The 22,510-nt window shown below is 34.8% G+C and overlaps 1 protein-coding gene and 2 long non-coding RNA genes across 47 annotated transcripts; 1 reads left to right on the top strand and 2 right to left on the bottom strand.

Moving 5' to 3' along the window:
- Positions 1 to 1,981: 1,981 nt before the first annotated feature.
- On the bottom strand, positions 1,982 to 5,209 carry LOC132620387 (uncharacterized). The gene is made up of 2 exons (XR_009574865.1): positions 5,071 to 5,209; positions 1,982 to 2,520 (listed from the first exon to the last, which is right to left on the bottom strand). It is a non-coding gene; the product is annotated as an uncharacterized LOC132620387 (long non-coding RNA).
- LOC132620386 (uncharacterized) lies at positions 2,972 to 4,245 on the bottom strand. The gene is made up of 2 exons (XR_009574864.1): positions 4,106 to 4,245; positions 2,972 to 3,573 (listed from the first exon to the last, which is right to left on the bottom strand). It is a non-coding gene; the product is annotated as an uncharacterized LOC132620386 (long non-coding RNA).
- LOC132620383 (phosphatidylinositol:ceramide inositolphosphotransferase 2-like) lies at positions 5,102 to 22,186 on the top strand. Of its 45 annotated transcripts, none has more exons than XR_009574843.1 (10): positions 9,899 to 9,982; positions 10,626 to 10,669; positions 10,798 to 10,866; positions 11,632 to 11,674; positions 11,849 to 12,012; positions 12,830 to 12,972; positions 13,073 to 13,189; positions 13,315 to 13,397; positions 14,379 to 18,307; positions 21,928 to 22,186. XR_009574843.1 is itself a non-coding variant. In XM_060335047.1 (8 exons), exons 5-8 carry the CDS (start codon positions 9,057 to 9,059, stop codon positions 11,683 to 11,685), a joined length of 420 nt encoding a protein of 139 aa, XP_060191030.1. In that variant the 5' UTR covers positions 5,494 to 5,926; positions 7,178 to 7,245; positions 7,412 to 7,545; positions 7,996 to 8,116; positions 8,993 to 9,056; the 3' UTR covers positions 11,686 to 11,842. The 45 variants fall into 45 exon arrangements, 3 of the variants coding, with proteins under 3 accessions (XP_060191030.1, XP_060191029.1, XP_060191028.1); XR_009574844.1 differs by having other exon boundaries at positions 11,600 to 11,674; XR_009574839.1 differs by having other exon boundaries at positions 9,903 to 9,982; positions 10,626 to 10,712.
- Positions 22,187 to 22,510: the final 324 nt, after the last annotated feature.

Below are 22,510 nucleotides of genomic sequence, written 5' to 3'. Positions count from 1 at the left end.
AAAAAAAGTTTCCAGTGGTAAAAAAAAAAATCCCTTGAACAATTAAAGTTTGGGGAACAGATCTAAAAACCCCCGTTTATTTTCTGAAAAAACAGGTTTTCCAGTGGCTAAAATCCTTTTTTTTTTTAAAAAGAGAGTTTTGGAGAAACAAAAAAAAATCTCTCAATTCTTATCTATCTACTTTAGTTATTTATAAGTTTTAATTCTCATTTTATTGGGGGAGTAGTAGTGGATCTAAGACCTCAAAGCCTCGTTCACTGCTCCTGTGGAAGGTAATAATCCGACACCGTGCTTTTACTTTTCATGTTAGAATCGCTGTGTTTGTTCAGAAAAATCATGAAATAGATCTGTCCATTTTTTTGACAGTCCGAGTACAGCATATGCTGCATTTGTTTGGGTATTTTCATGCGTTACGAAGCTATGTTTTACTTATGTTTCGCTTTCATCTTCCGTACTAAAATCATCCCTCGAAATCGTAGGATATAATATCATGTTTTAATATGGTAGAGAATAATATGTTCGATTCCATTTCCTTTCACATGGAATAGGGATGCAAACTTTATTTTATTTTTCTATTTTGTTGGAGATACCTTTTAGCATCATCTCACAAATACGTATTAGTAGCATGTTTAATTTCCAAATACTGTTAGCTTGAATATGTACTTGTGAGTTATATTCTGAATTAATGTTTCTCTCAACTTTTAGATGTCATGGTATTAGGAGTTTATTTTAATGTATTTATCTAAATGAGGTCATGGTTTATTACTTATTTTATTATTATTATTATTATTATTATTATTATTATTATTATTATTATTTTTTTTTTTTTGATTAAGCACTGGGTGTCCGGGTCTCTTTGAGCCCCGACTAATCCCGGGGGTGCACAGGCCCTCGGAAAGGAGTTTCCCGCAAGTGCACCACGGGTAATTCAGGGTTTTACCCCAGTCCGATGGCCCTCAGAAATTGTTTGCACCCAGTGGGTTTCGAACTTGAGACCTTGAAAGGGAGCACCCCAAGGCTCAAGCCAATTACCACCAGGCCAACCCCTGAGGGTTTATTATTATTATTATTATTATTATTATTATTATTATTATTATTATTATTATTATTATTATTATTATTATTATTATTATTATTATTATTATTATTTTACCTGAGGCGTCATTGTTGAGAAGTGCATATGGCTTTAATAGTTTAATTAATTAATTAGTAAACATATGAACAACCATCCAACTATATCATACAGTAGTAATCAACTTGAGATTTTAGATACGGATATAGATTTATAATTCCATTTTTTTTTAGAGTAATTTGCTGAGTCCAGACGTCTTGATTTCCAACCATTCGTTATTTTCTTGTTGTCTTTGTTGAGATTTAGTCTAGTTTTGCTTTCATTAAGTTGGATCTATGGATTCTCCATATTAATCTTTATTGTCGAGTTTTATTTGCATGAACACTTTGGAGCAAACATGGAGTCTTAATGCAAGACTCTTCCCAAGCGTGGACCAGGAGTCACTTTCTTTGGACTATTATCTTCTCTTGTCTTAACTATGTAAAAGCCAAAAATAGTGGAAGTAGTTCCCTACCCCCCTACTCTTTCGTGATGCTTGGGAGAATTAGTATGGGTTATATGCTTTAATGTTATGTCACTCTTTGCCACTTGACACCTAGGATTCATGTCTAATTAATGAAGTAGTTGGAATCGGTAATGGAATTCTATAAACCTTCTTAATCAATAAACCAAGCTTTAGTCCACAAAAAAAGAGTTTTACTTGTTTCATAAGTCAAAATTTAAGTTCAAATGACTTCTCAGAAAAACATCAAATCACATTTTTTCAAATTTGCCCAAAAGTCAATTTACTACTTTTATCAATTTCGTTAAATCAAGTCACCATTTTTCCCATATGTTGCTCAATATTTTATTTTTAACAGTATGAAGCTTTCTACAAATTAGCTACATTTTATTTTCTTCTGAGGGCACAAATTATGTTCTTATACTTATATAATTTAAACTAATAGATGTTCTACTTTTTACTTTAGTGCTTTACGCATGCATGCATATTTTGTAAGATTTCAATAAATATACTTTAGTACAATATTTTCAAAATATTCATTTTTAGCCATATATTAATTAACCTAAGTTTGGTCGGATAACCGTAGTTAACGGATTCTAAAGGATGCCTAACCCCTTCCCTTTAGGATAATATAGAACCCTTACCTAGAATCACATTGATTAAGCAGACTATTAACGGAGGTTTAGTTAGCTTTACCTTAGTTAATAAATTAGGTGTCCTAATTCACCATTAAATTAATTAGGTGGCGACTCCTTAAAATAAGCAAGATAGGAATCTCCAATATGTTGTACTCCTATTTTAACCTGTTAAAAATGGGGTATAACAATTGTGAAAACATATATGGTGTTTAAAATGTCTCCATTCTCATGGCGCCTTTGCACGTGTGCTTGATGTTTGTCCTCATGGCAAGAGTGGCAAACGATCCTCTAATAACTCTAATGGGTAACTTGAGACACATTACAAAACAATAAGTAATAATAATAATAATAAAGATATAACCACTGCCCTAATAGTCGTGATGAGTGAATGATCACATATATAATATTATGCCACGATTGGAAGCCAACTATTTTATTTTATCAACCCGAATGCGGTTGTGCTGTGTTGCTCTATCTACAGTAACAGTCAAAAGTTTCACCAAGCTACGCAAGTGTCTAACAAACATAACGACTATAAGATTAAACAAACTAAATATCATAAAAGAGCTACTATGAATATGTTTTGCTCAAGAGGCAGTGATTCCAGATAACAAGGTAGCCCTGCCATAAGTTGTAGGTACCAGAGTTGAAAACTAAAGCATTACATGCTGGAAGGGGTGTTTAGCAACTTTGAAATTTGATGTTTGCAAAATACTAATCTACAATCTGCTTAAAGAGAGGAAATAGAATTAAGACAACTTAAAAACGAATTGGATTTGAAGAAATATCTCGGGGAACTTTAATGTATCAATCTTGTATAAGGCGTATAATAGTGTATAAAGGTGTTTATACACAAATATGAGCTAAATCGGGTGTTTACACACAAAGTATGGGCTAAATCGGCGTATATACTTTCAAAAATAGAGATAGAGCGAAATTTTTCCGCTGATGATTAAGCAGTCCCTATTCTCCGAAGCTAACTTCAAGTTGGTAATGGCTTCAATCATTGACTCCTTGCCACCAATGTCACAAACCTACAGTCCTGTTGAAGGCTTGAAGCTAGTGGATCAACTGATTAGGCAGTTAGTAGTTCTTGTATATAGTTACATCCTGTACTTAACTAATTTAAATTAGCGGTGGTTAGTTAGTTAGAGGGGTTTCTTAGTGCTAAGCAGATAATTAGTGGAGAATTTTTTCACTACTCAGATAGAGGGGTTTTAGTTGTAAGATTTCTAATGAAACAATCCCTAGAATTGAACAAAGGCATCCGAATTGAAGCAATTCACTCGAAAGGAGAAGAGCGTCAAGCAACCTCAACTCTACCTCCAGAGGGCTCCGTGGATAAATTTGAGGTTTCCACCCTAGCGAAGGACATATAAGGAAATAGAACTAAGAAAACTCAAAAATTAATAGAGAATGAAGCTACACAGACACGCACATATATAATATGAATGTATATGTATATGAATTTTGCTATGAAACGGTTCAAGTCAAATTACTCACTATATCGACTTGGGGTGAAAAGGAGAGGGTTGTAGGAATGGAGGTAAAAGCAGAGGAGAAAACTATATCACCTTTACTGCTCTTTGAATCATACCGAACAAAACTAACCCATGAATACATCACATAAGTGAACAAAACCAACCAATTTCTCACTTTTACCCTCCGTCCCTTCTAGATAAATAATTAATGCTTTCAGGAACTCTTATATGCAACATATAGCTTTCCTGGACAGCAAGATTTGCACATTTAAAATCTACAGTTAATATTATCAAAAAAATAAAAATCTGCTGTTAATGTAGCAGATTACCAAATTGGAGCATGAAATACTCAATTTTCATTTTTAAATCACAGGTTCAATCTGAAACGAACTATTTTGAAGTGAGTGATTACCTTGGATAGAGCAAAAATGGATAAAAGGTTGGCCAACACCCAATTTCTTGTTTCAGATTTCTGAGTTCTAGAAATCTAACTTGATAATTCTGACTTTTGGAGAAACCTAACATATATATCAATTTCTAGGTTTCTCTGACAAACAAGAAGGTTGAAAAAATCAAAGGAATCGACGGATTCAACGATGAAGAAGGAGAGGCTAAGAAAAAAAGGGAAAGAAGGAAAATAGCAAAAGAACGAAATCTCAAGCTACTTCGAATCGACAAAATGGATAGAGCAAACATGAAAAGAGACAAAGAACTCTCTACCACACGCACGCAAGTAAGACTATGTGAGCTAATGAGTAAATGACAAAGATATCCTTGATTCCAATTTTATTGACTTAAAACATCCATGTCGAAAAATCTAACATAGAAGATATAACAATATGGTAAATGAACGATTAGCATAGTTTTGTAAGAGATAAATCATGATTCCTAACACAATTTCTCATGTAATGACATCAGCCCCTTTAAAAAGTACAAAGCATACATAAGGAGGTATTGTCAAGCCTAACATATATATCAATTTCTTCTAGAATATTGAAGTTATGTATGTGACTTTTCAAGAGGTTCAGCGGAATAAAATAATTTGGTCATACTCACTTTCTTGGTAAATAGTTTTACTGTGTTATCGAGATTCGAGAGTCGAGAATCATATAGTACTTAAGAAGATCGGATGTTTCAATCTTCTAAATGATTTGAATTAGGTAGTCGAGTTGGGCAGCATTAAATTCGAGCAAACAACAATACTATATCATATACCATACCATTAACAGTCAAAGTCAGTTGTTAGAATTGGTAAATCAGCATTCATAGCACGCAACTCTATATATACAAGATATATATTATATTAATAATAAACATGAAAAGCACTCAAATTGAGCAGTACCAGCCAAGGAAAAGAAGAAAGCTAAATAAGCATACCAGTCACCCACAGGCTTGCTCGACGATAAGTGCTCTTCATTTAGCGAAAGAAAAATGGTTTCATCGTTAATTGCCAAAACCTCATGACACGCAGTAAGCATCGGCATGGCTGTTGAGCACTCATAAAATCATAACATAGTGATAAAATGTTACACAGAATAAATTAGAGAGAAGATGTTGGCTTGAACAGAGCAACACGCAATGGAGAAGACCCATTAACAGAGAAAGCTAGAAGGCAATGAAACCTCATAAAGAAAATGATGAATATTAAGGATGATCTTGAACGTTTTAGAGCAATGGGAGGGAAAGTGAAAGAATTGATGTGCCGGCGGTTGATTTCTACGGTTGAAGTACACGTTGGTAAAATGATGCCAAAAGTCTTAAATGCCCTCAACTTTACTTTCATTACCACTTAAGCAACCATGTTGAAACCATCTTTTATTTATATATATAAAAAAAAAATATTTCTACTATTTCTTCTACTATTAATAAGTGAAGGTTCTTTGGACGACGAAGGGTATTGTCGTAAATATGTGCTCTTTTATGGCTAAACTTTAGTGTATCTGTCAGCCTTGAAAAACAAACACGTGTGCCACCACAAGTCCCACTCTTTAGTTTTCGCATTCGCCTTCTACTCTCCGATTTCTATCACTGGACCATTTTCTGCACACAAACTCTCACTAAACCATAGAGATAATAGATCTGAAGAAGAAGAAACTTGGGTAAATCAAAGATGTTGTGGCAAACATATGTTGATGATCACTTGTTTTGTGAGATTGAAGGTAATCATCTCACTTCTGCTGCTATTATCGGTCAAGACGGCAACGTTTGGGCCCAATCTGCTAATTTCCCTCAGGTTTCTTTCCATACCCACCTCTTTTTTTTTTAATGATTAAGCTATACCCACCTCCAGTTTTTTGCTAGATTTCATCTGGGTAACTTTTGTTTTTTGCTTTTACTTAGATTCAAGCGGTTCAGAATTTTCTTCATAGTGGTTTGTTGTTTTACTTTATTAGTTCACTATTATGAAGTGGGGGTGATTTGGTTTCTTATGTAGATTTTTTGGGTGTTTTATGCTTACTTGGTGGACTATCATGAAAACAAAAGATTGAGATGCCTATGGAAGTAGATTTTGCTGCTTTAGCTTAGACAGATGGTATAATTAAGTATTTTAGATGATTAGTTAGTATTGGAATGGATCTGAACAGAGTGGAATGGATACAGAGGATTCATATAGTTGATCTCAGCTAATTTGGGATGAAGAGTAGTTGATTAATTACCTCAGCGTAATTTGCTCGTGGGATGGTTGTCTTTTTTTAATATCTAAACTGATATTGTTCATTTACGATTGCTAGATGAAGTTGGAATTAAGGCGAACTGTGCATCTAGAGAAAGTTATTGAGGAAATAAGGGAGTAAAAATATTGTTTAGAATCAAATACTGCAATGTCTAGGAACAGAAGTCCTAAGCAACAAAAATCTTAGAAAGTTTGAGGTCAATCAGAATCTTCGAATGTGCTGAGGCGGAAATACTACATTATTTGGCTCTTCTAGAGACCTTAGGTGCTTAAACCTGTAGAAGAAAATCAGGAAATTCCTATCAACCTAAGCCTTCGTGGGCATAGTTACGCGGTACCTGTGCTGGTGGGAGGAGGTAGTAGGTATCCGGTAGAATAGTTGATGTGCGTGTAAATTGAGCCGAACACCACCATTGTCAAAGAAAATCAGGAAGTTTAAGGGAGTTGGGACCCTCTATGTGGAGATTGAGATGTTTAACATTGTGTAATATGCAGAGGAAGTTCCTGCAGCCTGCAATGAGGTAAAGAAAATTTCAAGGATTGATGCACATGATACAAGATAATTATTCCTTGGTTCTCAGTAGCCTATAGTCACCCTCTATTACTGTAAAATGGCTATGTTTCAGTTATAATGTAGTTGATTGTACAAAAAAAAAAAAAGAGAGAGATAAAATGATAATTCAGGTAATGTTGCAGAAAAAGTTAAATCTCTTCATGATGACTTGGTACAGATGATGACACTGTAAGTTTCGCTACTTTGACATTATTCCTTTTGTTAAATATACTAAGTTCTTTTATCTGATATGATAGCTGTGTCAAATATATTTCTCACGAGTTGAAGAGCTCCTGAATCAAGCGGAACAAGATTATTATATTGGGTATGTTGCTGATTTCTTCTTTTGGGAAGCAGCTTTAGTATTAACTATTAATCTACTTTTACTTTGATATTTGTCCCAACAAATTCAATCTTTATTTACGGCGTCATAAGTTGTTGTTTGGATTGGAAAAGTGAATATGATGTGATATATTGTTCTTCCTTTGTAGCTCAACTGTTTCAGGACAAATAATTCTTCATGCAGTCTCATGGTTTGCTGGCGAGCTGCTAAGGTGATGAATCTGAAGATATTATCGAGGAAGATGATGATGACTAGAATAAAGAGGAGGTGATGGAAAAGAAGGTGAGATTTGTTTTTTTCTGCTTTTATAAAGTGATTCAAGTTTTTCCCGTTTACCTAAGTTGGGATATTCACGTGTAAGAGGGTTCTTAGATTTTTACATATTCTGTTTGCAAGGTAAAAGTTGATGTGTTGTCTCTTCTTAGCTGCTACATGTTAATAGAAGGGTGTTATAACCAAAAAAGTTGCTTTTAAGAGTTATTTAAGAGTGTGTTGTTCTCACATCAAAGGCTTGAATCATTGAAAAGAGGAGGAGGGGGGGTGTAAATCAGCAAAGCCAGAAATGAAGTAACGCTTCTATTCATTCTTTTGTCCTACTGCTTCATATATTCAATGGATTTTATTTAAATTATACTATTTCATGAAATTTTTGTAATTTCCTTTTTGGGATCTCTGCAAATTTTTGAACGATTAAACCCACAAACCCATCTCTCCTTTCCTTCACTCTCACAGTTACCCAGGTTTAACAGAGCTCAGTTCAAAGTAACATTATAGGAAAAGAACGACGGCGATCAGACAAAGTCGAATGGTTGTAAGTCGAAGGACAGAGGAACTGAAAATGATAGGCATGGAGGTAAACATAAGTTCTCTCATTGATTTCTCCCTTTAGTTCCCTGTTTCTCAATGTTTTTCGGCAATCTGTTTATTTTGTGTATTTATGTAATGGTTTATCCTAGGATGCTTTTTGTTTTTGAATTTATTGTTTCCTTGTTCTGCTTGGTATATATTTGTTGATTTGTTTTTGTAAGTCTTTATTGTTTAATACATTCGATTGTTGTTAATGGGACCTTAGTGGGTGATTTGTTAGTTTTCTGTTCTTTTAGATAGTCTCTTGTCGGGTTTCCTACATGCATGTTAGTACATTTCTCCGATTCGCTATGCATGTTCGGAACTAGACACTTGGGTGCATGATTTTGGATATTAAAGATACATGTGTGATCTTTTCTATTGTTAGTGAAACTTAATTCTTTTTTCCCCTGTTCAATAATGAAAATACATCTTATCAAAGGGAAAATAATATTGATAGCCGAAAAGGAAATTTTCACATGTATATGCTCATGTGACTGTGTCGACTTCCTAATAATCACTGGTCCTTAGAACTCAATGAGAACACAGAAAGTCTCTCTAAACATATATTCCAAATGAAATGCAGTAATGTACTTATGCTCCCCAATTTTATTCGGTTCCTTTCAAATTACTTATGTTCTGCATTACAGTTGGAAAGTAAGTTATTTTCCTTTTTTTTTAAAGATCAACAAAAGACAGTTTATTATAAGTCCTGACTTTGAAGACTTAATCGGACCACAGGAAACAATAGACTGTACAAGTATTATGCAAATGATGTTTAAACTGCAATGGTTAAAAGTTAGAAAGCAATTGCAAGTTCAATTTGAATTGGCACTTGCCGGATTTTTATCTCTTATTCGTTCAAATTGAACACATATGGCAGCAGGAAGACTGAGGGACCAATTGGGGCTGGTGGAATTTGTAGAGATCATCTAGGTAATTTGATCATGGCATTCCAGCAATCTCTGGGAACTGGTAGCAGCAATCCGGCCGAGGCAAAGGCAGCTATGATAGGTCTTAAGTGGTGCAAGGAGTACGGTGTACCTTGGTTATTACAAGAAGTTTTCAATGAAAGTCGGAAGGTAATCGATGAAAGTAATTGCATCATTCAACATTGTTATAGAGAAGGAAATCAAATGGCGGACGCATTGGCAAAGGCAAGTTTGATAATACCAAACCAAGTTTCTCATTCGGCGAATGACTTGCCTAGCTATGCTAAAGGTCCTTATAGGCTTGACTGGATAATGATGCCATCTTTTAGACACAAGCACAAGAAGCACCAGTTTGTTTAAATCAGTTGTTTAGTTTCCAGGTTGCCCCTCCTTATATCCCTGTATCTTTTTGTATATGTTTACCGGAGGGCACTTGGTTTTTAATGTTATTCCTTCTTATGTATAGCTGCTTTGTTGGGACTATGGATTCATGGAAATCCTGCCAGTTTGTACATAATTTTTGGTAATGATATAAAGGGCCACGCCACCATACGGCGTAGTTGCATTTAAATAAATAAAAAATGGTTTAGTTATTCGTTCAATCTATTTTGCATTGTCTGATCAGTAGTTGGAACTTGGAAGTTAAGTTTGTTTCTAGAGTGTGTTCTTCTTTCACCATTTATATATTAATGGTTGACAATATTAAATATTCTGATCCAATAGTTAAGGTTTTGATACTGGCCACTGGGTAACCTATGCAGCAGATCTTTACTTTCGACCTTCGTGTTTTTAGTTGGTGCTTTTTTAAAGGTAGAGATAGTGAAGTGATACTCATGTAATGGATTAGATTTGGATTGTTGCAGGATATTGGACAATTCTTGCAATTCTTCATAGTTGTGGAGAGAGGAGAGCAATGATACACGACGTGACTTCTGTGAATTGTATGATGTACTCGCATCATCTTGGCTGTTCTTTTGCAGAACAACATTGTTTTGGCCTACTAAGCTCACTAAGTCATGACCTATTGGATCTATTGATACTTCATCCCATACTATCAGTTTTGCATCTTCAATTAAAAACTGATTCTTTACATTGATTCTATTTGCATAAGTAGTATCACTCCACACTACAGACAACCAAAATATGAGGCATTTTATCTGATTTGGCAGTTATTCTGCTTTGGACTTGCTGGAGTGGCAAGTACTATATGCTAGGTAGAAATTGTCTACCTTCGATTCTACAGTGCGTTACTAGAAGATCCTCCATCTGTAGTCAACTGCTTTTGATTTACGCAATGTTTGTTTGCAATGTTTGTTTTCGTGATACTTTCTTTTTCCTCTGTCTAGGCAGAGTAGAGTTTGTCTAGAGTGAAGAGAGGTTGGGAGATGTTAAATTTTTTTCGTGCTGATCTCTTTCCTATCATAGAACTTGTGTGCATTTTTGTGTACATTTTCTATGGTTGTTTATTATTTTGGCAAATGATGTGATGATTTTATGTTTCTCTGCTCTATAGTCGATCCCATTCCTGATTTTTTTTGTACTTTGGATTCGTGAGTTGTGAAACTTTTATGTTCCTTTCTCCAGTACATCCATGGACTTGCTGGTAGAGGGGTGCATTACTTTTATCGGTCTGGACCAATTCTTCAGGACATCAACTTCTATCTTCTTCCAGTTGGTTTTCTTGTTTTTGCTTTTCTTCTTCCCCATTATTATGGCAGATGCACACTGACCTTTTCTGTTTGGATTAAAATTCCAGTGGCTTGGACGAGATAGAACTTACATAAGTGCAACTGTATTCACCACTATATTTCTATCTTTGATCTTGGTGAGTTTGTTTCTCTATACCTTTCTTATTTTTTTAATCTTTTTTCTAGGCAAGATTATAAGTGAAACTGGATTCTTTCTTTCATTACTGTATATAAGCCCTTGAAAATTAAGTTTATAAAAGCACACTTACATTTGTTTTAAGCTAACTGTGATGCCAGGCTGCTTTGGACTTAAGAAACAGGGAAAGCCTGAATATTAGCTTTAATTATGCTAATCTGTTATGGTCGACTAGATATTCCTTTAACCTGAAAGGGATCTTCTGGATGTGTGGTAGTCTAAAGCTATGCTGCAGTGGACCTTACAACCTTTTATTTTCAAGACCAAAAAGATGTGTGCAGTTCTGATATGGTGATTTTCACAAGACGTCATGAGTTTTACACACCAAACTGGAGTTTTTTTTTTTCTTGGGTACATAATTGCTAGTTTTGATCGCCTTATATATTTTTCATGAATTTGAGATGCATAATGCATACCTTTGTTTTTTGGAATAAAATCTACAGGTAGAAAAACATCATGGCATAATAGCAAAGCACTCATTTTCAATAATTAGCTGTTTCGCCTTATATATTTTTCATGAATTTGAGATGCATAATGCATACCTTTATTTTTTGGAATAAAATCTACAGGTAGAAAAATATCATGGCATAACAGCAAAGCACTCATTTTCAATAATTAGCTGTTTAGAGTTCTCCTTTACGTGTTTTTTCTCTTCATGTTCTTCTTTTATATAGATGCATGTTCTGATTAAGAATGTTATATGAAGCCTGTAAATGCAAGGACGGCTAAAGAAGCTATTATTGTGACTTGTAAGTTCTGACTAAGAGATAAGAATGAGCTTTCACATCTAGATTTTGTTTTTGTTATAGGAATTTCAATTTTGCAGTTACTTCTAACTTTTCATATCAATGTCATAATAGTTTATTTGCCGTGATTTACTGTTTGCTATTTTACTTATTCTATTTTTCTCCCTGTTCTCTTAGGACCTATTGGTTGGGTGAAAAAAGAAGAGCAGTAGCACCAGATGCGCATCATTGAGATCAAAGAACAAATTAAAGATGATACACCGTGCCCCCAAAAAACAGACAATGAAGCCTTTTCCAGTACATTTGAGGACATGTTGAACAAATCTTCACTTAAAAATGAGGTAGCGGAGTTCAATAATTTTAGGCCCTTTTTAGGTGGTTTTGTTTTCTTGACTTCTCCTAAAATGCTGTTAGGAAAAAAAGTATTAATTACTTAGAGAGTATTGTGAAATTGTAGCAAAAAGATTCAATGTTTAGTTTCAGTAGTTGTGAAGGGAGGGACTGTTTAAGAACTTTCCTTTTCGTTGAGCTAGACCTAATGTACATATTGGTTTTATGTCCTATTCTCCCCGGGCAGAGGCGGAAGCCGCCTTTGCCCAATGGATTCAACCGAACCTAATATTTTCGAAAGAAAACCAGCAATTCCAAAAGTATAATGAGTTCAATCTACGAATCTTAAAAGGTTAGAACTCATCAATTTTAAATTTTGTGTCTGCCTCTGCCTGCTCTGTGAATTATAGCAATGTCAGCCTGACAGTGTCATCTCAGAGTCAAGAGCATCGGAAGTTCCATTCCTGAGAACTTCATGCTGCTCTTGACAGCACTTTCTTGGTGCTCATCATTTTAAAAAACCTTACCGTCTCAACAAAAAATACACTGATTCCTATAGAAAATCCTTTCAATATAATGCCTCTGTTAGATTAGGTTAATGCAAAATTAATTTATCCTATTAGGAACTGGAAGCTTATGCCTTGCCTATGACTGGTAATATGTCCTTTCTTGCCTTCTAAAAGATTGGTTACGGACTTTAAGAGTCACACATTTAGTATTTGAGTTTTGAAGTCCATAAAAAGTGATATCATTGTGATATAACAACTGTCATTCCTCTAAACCTTTAAAGTTGGGAATGCTGATTATACTTTGTAATTCTGGTTTCAGTTAATTCCAGACATAAAAATCATGGGTGACAGTCCTCGAGGAATAGAGATATTTGAAGATCATTTTCAAGCTTCAACATCTGGTGAAGACTCCGTGCAGATCCCAGCTTCATCTAAATATGTAGGAAGTAATGATTCTTTAAGGTATATCTTCTAAACACATTCTGAGGTAAAGAAGAGTTATATATCTGTAATGGAATTCACTTCTTTTTCCTTTTGTTTTATTTGTCTCCTCCCATATTAGAATAGATCCATTAGTAGATCTTGGACTAGAAGAAAATTGAAAGGTGCTGCTTCGACGTTGAAGTTGTTTAGCCCCAGCAAGCTAACTTGGATGTCTGGCATAGATGGTCAAGAAAAGGTGCATATTATTTACAGTAATCCTCAAACTGTCTAGCTTGCTATTTTTTACTTAATTGTTCGGAAGGGCATCGTTGTCTTTGGTGTGGGAAAGAGAGAGATCACATATAGTAGCATGCCTTGCAGGTAGTGTTAACTGCTGCAGAAGTAGAATCTCTTCGATCAGAAATCCCTGCTTTGGAAGAAAGAAAAGCTCATTTCAAAACTCAGTAAGATTTGATATCTCTATTGTGTGCTCACTTATGCCTAATACCACCCATTCTGTTTTTTCCTTAAAATATAACTGTGTATAGAGTTGTTTCCCTTTTGATAGTATTTTACTTTTGATTTCTTATTGTGAAACTGAGAAGGGTAATTATGAGAACGCTTCGGAAAGAGGAATCAGTTGTTGGTGCTACATCAAATCTGGGTGCAAAGACCTAGCAAGAGCAACTGAGTAGATAAATCAAAGACAAAAACAGAAATAGGATTCATAGATGTGGATGTACTTTAAGAGAAAGGTCTCCTCACTGGGATGAGTCCCTGATTCTAAAACAAGAAAATGCAAATTGTAATTGCAAACACGACTGTTTACTTAAGCATTATTGTCAATTCTATAGGGAAATCCATATCAAATTTCACCAGTAGAAAAATTTATATAGTATGACTGGCTTTCCCAGAAAATAAGATGATTTATCTATGTAATGCCTTCTGTTACAGTCTCCAAATGCCTTATTAGAAGGAGTATCTTGAGTAATTATTTGAGTTTTTTATTTGTTAGCCTTATATTACTGCACACAATGGCCTATTGGTTCATACAACTGCAGTGAGCATTTTAGAAAGAAGTATCAGGCAGTTAATAAATATACTTTCACTAACATTGCATAAATTAGGACAAAGGGAATATAATATATTGGAGCACTAAACACATTTCCTAAAATCATTGAATTCTTTGAGACTTGAGTCAGGATAAATAAGTTGTCACTCTTGAGATTGAAAGTGTCTCACGATGTAAATCTATATTTACTGTTAGATTATTTCATTTTGATATCCATCAAGTGTGTATGCGTGTATGACTTTAGACAGTAATAGTCTTTTGATTATTAGTTATTAGTTATCTTGTAGCTTAACTATTCTTTCCTGTCTACAAATAACATACATTTGTATATCTATTATGTTTTCTAAGTTAGTTGAATACATGTTTGTAACAGGGTTATGTGATTCCTTTGATCCTAACGTTCCATTCTAACACAGCTTCCTGGTCCGTACTATCACTGTTGTGAGGTTTGATCTTTACCTTATTAAAAAAAAAAGCTACTTTTTTCATTCAATTGATGTTTTTTTAGTTTTTGTTTTGATATCTGTCAGATGTGCCTCAGATTATTATTATTTTTTGGCGAAGCCTCAACTACTTTGTTTCCCTGCAAAATAACCAGGGTTCAAAGCTTGCCCCATTTTCTCCTCCCGACAATATTTTACAAGTGCTATTGATTGGTAAGTTGCAATCGCCTTTGCTCCTTCTGGCGTTTAAACCAGAAGGTGCAAATATAAACTTTTTGCTGACGGATTTTTTTATTTTTAAATCATTTAGTTTATTTTTTTATTTAAAAAAATACCACATGGCTTTAAAAAAAAAAGTCTACCCATTTTTTTGAGTAGATATATTTTTTTTAAAGCCACATGATAATTTTTTTTTCCTGGTGGGTCGGGTTTGATTCGTTTAAAAAAATGGGTAGATTTATATTTTTTTAAAGCCACGGAGATATTCTTTTACACGAATCAGACCCGATCCACCAGAAAAAAAATTACAATGTGCCGTTAGAAAAATATATCTACTAAAAAAACGAGTAGACTTTTTTTTTAAAGCCACATGACATTTTTTTAATTAAAAAATTAGCTAAATGATTTTTTTTTTTAAATCCCGTTAGTGAAAAGGATATATTTGCACTATTTGTGTAAGTGCAGGATATATTTGCACCATTTTGTAAGGACAAGGGTATATATACATCACTTTTTTACGAGGGTTATATCTGCTCTAAATCGCAAAGTTGAGGAATATATTTACACCTTTGCTCTAATAAAAAAGACGTTTGATTAATAAACATTGTTTCTTACATTAAATTATAACATTACTATTTATTCATATTTTATATTTTTTTGCGCGTACAAGTCCACTAGTTTATGTATAAATTGTATTACTTTTAATCGATACTCGTATAGAGACAGGTCAAACATATTCTATAATTAATCTTAAAACCTTTTTATGATGTGTCCTACTGTTGGTTTTCCTAAAAGAACGTGAACATCTCCTTCCTATTTTAATTGATTTAAACGTGTTGAATTTCCTCATACTAGTCTAAGCGTACGCCCGTTGCGCGTGTCCCTTGTACTAATGAGAATAAATTTTTAAAAATAATATTAAAGAAACGTGTTTGAGTTATAATATAAAAATTAACAAAATTTGGAAGTTTCAATATGATAAATGTGAACATATTTATGATTAGGGTTCATAAAGAATCACGAGTCACAAATTTATCATCGAAAGATATTACTCTATTTAGCCTTTCTTTTTGTCCATTTTTCTCTCTTTTTTACTGTTATGAAGACATTAATTCGCTCATTTGATAATTGTTGTTGATATCTTTTGTGTTTCTTTTCACTTGAACTATATATTGCTAAGATATTTTTTAAAAGAATTTAATTTTTTCACAATTCATTACATGTAAGATGAAATATTAATAAGGTAAATTTTCGTTGCAATTTAAATTAGAATACCCGTAATGGGAGAATTCTTGTCTTTCTCATTATCCTTAATTTTTCCTTTTTTAAGATTCTTCCTTATAATTTGTTTCCAACTATGTCTAAACAATTTAATGTCAGAAAGAAAAACAACTCCCAATATCTCCTTAATTTTAGGATTTGGATAATTAAATGTCTATTACTAAATATTAGGGGAATAATTAAATTAATATAGTATAGATTAATTTGAGAAAAAATTTAAACGACAATTTTGTATGTTATAAAGTTTTTTAATGAAGGACAAAAAACTCGATCAACATTTTAAGGCACACATAAAATTAACAGATTTCAAGTTTTCAACATTACAAAATAAAGGAGTAAAAAAAGTAAAACCAAATCATAGTAGAAAATTATCTTTTATTAGCAAATAAAACACATAAAAGAGAACCAAAATAAACAAAGAAGAGAAACTTTTGTTATGCGTATAGCATTAGCAAACTACATACCATGACTATATTATAACCGATACAACAATCAAATATAACATTTTATTATGTAAACTAATCGGTTTGAAACTTATTTGACGTGATTTTACACTTCTAAAAGTATCTGTTGTTAAACGAAATAGCACAAAAATAAATAGAAAATGTAAATATTAACAAATACCACTATCAAATATAAAATTTATTAAGTAAACTTATCGATTTGGAAGTTGTTAAAAGAAATAACAAAAGAAAATAAATATTAACAGATACAACAATCAAATATAAAATTTATTACGTAAACTTATCGTTTGAAACTTACTCTTCGCGACTTTACATTTCTAAAAATATCTGTATAAAACAATTAATAGTCGTTTACTTCGTTCATAACTATCTTTCTAAAACAAGGGGTAAAGCTTTCATATTGAAAATTTTTGGTCAACCCTCAGGACAAAAATAATAATTAATAGCACGAACTAAGAGTTGTGCATATTTAGAAAAACCCTTCCTAAAATCAAGCAGAAAACTAAAATTTCGTAAGTGGGCAATCAAGCAAATTTTAGGGAAGTGAAGAGACCAGTAAATCAAGCAGAAAATTAAAATGAGCAAATTATTTAATCGTTGTAGGAGGAGAACCAAAGATCTGAGCAAACTGTTCCGGTATTGACCCTTCCTTCATTATCATGTAGGCTTTGAGAGTATTCAACAATTTATATGGACAATATACTCATATGGCTCATATCCATGGGCATGAGCTTCGGCTGAGGAATGTATTACTTAAGGCATCACTGTATTTGGTTTCCAATTTAAACTTTTTCCTCAACTTCTTTAAACCTTTTAGTACTCACAATCATAGCAGGAACTCATGCTCATTAATATTAAATAAACCTTTTTTCTTTTATCTTTCAAAAAAGATGGAGAAGTTTTCAGTTCAGATGATGAGATGAATTAACAACCTTTAAGTTATGGAGTTAAGATAATTAGCCACCAAAATCAGAATCACCATGTATTGATACAATCAACTGCCAGTGGAAGTGAAAAACCAAGAGATGGAGGATCAGGAGATCGAGGAGGCGGAGGGACAACAAATTCAAGCACAACTCTTGCCATCCAGCTTTATGGAGGAATTACAACAGACCCATCAGACAACTGGACAATGGCTGGGAGAAAACATCTTAGAACAGATAGTACAAAATCAGAGGCGGAGCCAGGATTCGAAGCTTGTGGGTTCGGGGTTCTAATTCTTTAAATTTACTGGGTTCTTAATTAATAATTTATACATATTTGACAAAAATTTTAATACAAATATATGGTTCGGACAAAAGCTACTGGGTTCGGTCGAACCCCCACCCGAAGGGCTGGCTCCGCCCCTGTACAAAACATAACACTGGGGGAATCTCTATCTTTGACACTCCACGAAAATGAGGAATGACTCTTCCTCGTAACAGTGCCGAAAGAGGTACTGAGAGTGGCACTTACAGGTTGTACCGCCAGACCTTGATACACAAATATGTTGTGCTAATATTACCTACACTGATGGAATCTGACATTCCAATGACAAAGGGAACATCACATCCATTGCTATCTCACCTCGCGATGTCACTAGCCCCAGGAGGAAGTTCCACCATACACTATGAATCCCAAATGAAAGTCTTATTATGTAACTGCCGCGGCTGCAATAGCCCGGATTTTCAAAGAAATTTAGAGTTATTGTTGCATGGAACAATCCCACTATAATATGTTTAACCGAAACAAAAATGACAAACCACTACCCACTCATGCACGCAGTGGGTTTCACTGACATGTTTGATATAGCTGCAGAGGGTTACTCCGGCGGGGTCGTGTTCATGTGGAAAAGTGATGAGCTAAGCATGGATCCAGTCGCAGTCACTGACCAAAAAATACATGTCAATGTGCAGGTTAGTGAAAATTCCTTCCCCTGGATGATATCATTAGTTTATGCTAGTACTAAATATACTAACAGGAAAATATTATGGAACAATCTCCAAAATGTTGGGGGCCACAATAAGATTCCTTGGCTGTTGTGTGGCGATTTTAATGAAGTGTGCGCCGCCTCTGAAAAATATGGGGGAAACCCTATTAATAATAAAAGAGCAGCCGCCTTTGTGCTGTGCCTAAATGATATTGATATGATTGACTTAGGGTTTACGGGTAGTAAATACACGTGGACTAATAAAAGAAAAAATAAGAATAACATAATATTGGAAAGACTAGACAGGTTTTTTGCGAACTCGGATTGGATAAGAATTTTTAGGGATTCCACTGTTACCCACCTACCTCGTACACACTCGGATCACTGCCCAATCTTGCTAAACCTAACTAGACCTATGAGCAAACCCAAAAACACTTTCAGATTAGAAACCATGTGGCTTAATCACCCTGATTTTAAAAACATTACTAAATCACATTGGACTAACAACACTCATTACTCTAGCGTTGTTGACTCCTTCACTAAACACATTGACTATTGGAACAAAAACACTTTCGGAAACATTTTCAAAAAAAAAAAAAAAAAACCCCTCCTCTCTAGAATTGAAGGACTCCAAAAAATGAACGAGTCTCACAAACAAACTTTTCACCATGACCTAGAAGATCATCTCATATCCGAATAAAACACCATCCTTAAACATGAAGAGGAATTCTGGAAACTAAAATCGAGAGTTCAGTGGTTAAACGAAGGAGATGCTAATACTAAATTCTTCCACATCTCCGCAATCCAGATGAGCAGACTAAATGACAGTGTTGGAAATTGGACTTATAATCTAACTGCTATAAAAAATATCATCACCAACCACTTTATATCCATTTACACCACGGAACTCACCAGCTATCCCATATATACACCTCCCTACCCCAGCAAATTAAATATCCTCACTGACACAGACCAGACACTCCTTACCAAGCCTTTGACCTCTTATGAAATCAAGAAAGCAATAAATTCCTTCAAGCCCCTAAAAGCGCCAGGCCCTGATGGCCTACACCCCATTTTCTTCCAAAAGTACTGGGAGGAAACAAAAGATGCTGTCACCACTACATGCATGAATGCTTTTTCCACCCTCAAAATACCGGAAGACATCAACCATACACTGGTTACCCTAATACCCAAAATAAAGAACCCTTCCACTATTCTTCACTATAGGCCCATTAGTCTATGCAACACCATTTACAAGACTATTACAAAGATTATTGTCAACCGTAACAGGCCTGACCTCCATCATATCATCAGCCCTAATCAGTGTAGTTTCATACCAGGAAGAAGAGTTGTAGATAATTCTATTATCGTCCAAGAGGCTGTCCACTCTTTTAACAAAACTACTAGCTCAGGTGGAAAAATGATCTTAAAAATAGACCTTAAAAAAGCTTTTGATAGTCTAGAATGGACTTTCATCAGACAATGCCTATGTGATCTTAACTTTCCAAACACATTAGTTACCTTAATAATGAACTGTATCACCACTATTTCAACCTCTATCCTTGTCAATGGCCAGCCTACGGAGTCCTTCCAACCTACTCGAGGCATTAGGCAAGGAGACCCCCTATCACCGTACCTTTTTCATAATCTGCATGCAAGCTCTCACTAGATGCATTGACCACCAGGTTGATATCCTAAACAGGAACCCCATCAAGATAAGCCAATCAGGAACCCCAATCTCCTACTTACTCTTTGCAGATGACCTCCTCCTATTCGCAAAAGCTGACACCAAAAATGCGCATACCATTATCAACACCTTCAACCACATTACCGCCTATTCTGGCCAACGAATCAACTTCCACAAATCAAAAGTCCTTTTTTCCAATAACGTTAGCCAGAGGACTTCTGACAACCTAGCCGCAATTCCAAATATTAAGGCAACCAACAATATTGAAAAATACCTCAAGTTTAAGATTACCACTAACTGCCCTAAAAAAACTTATTACCAATACATCCTAGATAGAATGAACGCCAAGCTGAAAGGCTGGAAAGCTAAACAGTTAAGTTTAGCTGGCAGGGCCACCCTTGCGAAATCAGTCCTCTCTACCATCCCCGTCCACTCTATGCAACTAAACATTCTCCCTGCTACCACTAGAAAAGCCATTGACAAAATTCAACGAAATTTCTTTTGGGGATCCACCACAGATAAAAAGAAAATGCACCTTATCAATTGGGACACCGTCACAACCCCCAAGGAGAATGGAGGACTGGGATTACATAAAGCTACAGGGAAAAACCACTCCCTTATTCTAGCTATGTTGTGGAGATTAAAGAAAAATCCCCGAACTCTTTGGGCAAAGACCCTCTTAAGTAAATATCCTGATAACAGACACAACACCACATACACTCATACTAATGTCGATTCCTACATCTGGAAAAACCTTACAAAAATGAATACACTCTTTAATAAGGGTATCTTATGGAATATTGGTAATGGCACAAAAATCAGTGTTTGGAATGATAACTGGTTCTTGCCATCAACAAACCTTAGAAACCTAATCCAAGTACCACCACAAAGAAAGGATGACTCTATTACACTCAATCTACTAATCCAAAATAATAATATTAACCTCGATACTCTTGGCTACGATTTACCCACCACCATTTCCAATACTATCAAGAATACTTACATCCCCTTCAATGACACACCCGACACCTTCTTCTGGAACCAAACTGGAAATGGTGTTTTCACGACTAAGAGTGCTTACACACTTAAACACCACCTAAAACAACCAACTCCACCCGACCCCCACTACACTTGGATTTGGAAAATTAAATGCCAAAATAAATATAGATATTTTCTTTGGCTGATAGCCCACCAACGCCTACCTACAGCAGATCTTCTCCATAAAAGATCAATCTTACAAAACCCTACTTGTTTCTACTGTACCGGAGTGACCGAAACCATCCATTATATACTCTTCCAATGTCCAAAATCTAGACCCATTTGGGATGCCCTTGGCATTCAAACACCACCTGAGGACCACTATCAAAAATGGATTAGAGATTCCTGCTGCAGTGACGACACCATTATCAGTCAAAATAACCACACAATACCCATGAGATCTCTCATCCCCATCACCCTTTGGCAGCTTTGGATAAATAGAAACAACAATATATTCAACCATACATCTCTCAACATCAACACCAATAAAACGTTCAACATGGCCCTAGAATATCACTACCTGACTGAAAACCACAACAACAACACACCACAAAAAACTATTATAAATATCAAGTGGCACCCGTCCTGAAGCCAACCAATATAAACTTTACGTAGATGGTTCTTACAAACAAAACAGTACCATGGGAGGATGCTGGAGGAGTCATACGCGACTCAAATGGACAATGGAAAGAGGGTTTTGCAAGCTACATTATTGCACACTCCCCTCTTCATACAGAGATTATGTCCCTGTTTAAGGGAACTTGAATTGGCCTTCACAAAAAATTTGTTTCCCCTGGTAGTGGAGACAGACTCTCAAGTATTGATACACTTATTAAATGAAACTAATAATCACACTTACTTAATATTTTAAATGACTGCAGGTTCCTCCTAAAAGCGATGGGGCAGGCACAAGTCAGCCAGATATATCGTGAAGCAAATGTTGTTGCACATACCCTAGCTCTATATGAAAGAAGAATGTGCTCAAACATGATAGCTAGGGAAGAAGAACATGTTTTTTGGAACTCTACTTCTCCTTTCATTTCTTTTACTTTATGCAAAGACATCTCTGGAGCATGTTCCTAGCGAACTGTTCCATTATGTAATAACTCTTTAATTTCCAGTCCTTAAATTTGACGCAAACTACGTTTTTCCAGCCAAAAAAAAAAAAAAAAAAAAACTGCCAGGCAACTTTAGCCTGGACTCAAATTGGACAATAAATATAAATCAATCAACTAAATCATACAATGTGTTTACCGCACACCATCAGAAATTTGTACACTATATGGTGTGTTAGTCTAACTTACCAATGCATGGAATCACTGAAGAGTTGAAAGAGTTAAGCTTAACAACATAATGAGTTAAGCTCACTGTCAAACAAACAAAACATGGAATCACATATTGTTAATCCTAAGAGAAAGGACCAGACTTAAACTATTGTGGAACTAGATCAATTATTCACAATCA

Source organism: Lycium barbarum, chromosome 11 (genome assembly GCF_019175385.1).
Source record: "Lycium barbarum isolate Lr01 chromosome 11, ASM1917538v2, whole genome shotgun sequence".
NCBI classification, from domain to species: Eukaryota; Viridiplantae; Streptophyta; class Magnoliopsida; order Solanales; family Solanaceae; genus Lycium; species Lycium barbarum.
The sequence above is the reverse complement of the archived record's forward strand: the minus strand, read 5'-3'. Positions and strand labels throughout refer to the sequence as shown.

What these genes read in the sequence shown, in the direction of transcription:
- LOC132620383 (XM_060335045.1), top strand. Translation starts at nt 11,890, where the DNA reads ATGCGCATCATTGAGATCAAAGAACAAATTAAAGATGATACACCGTGC. An exon ending in TAATTTTAGGCCCTTTTTAG is followed by an intron (nt 12,047 to 12,839) that starts GTGGTTTTGTTT and finishes AGTTAATTCCAG; the next exon opens with ACATAAAAATCATGGGTGAC. An exon ending in AAAGCTCATTTCAAAACTCA is followed by an intron (nt 13,398 to 13,538) that starts GTAAGATTTGAT and finishes GAAACTGAGAAG; the next exon opens with GGTAATTATGAGAACGCTTC.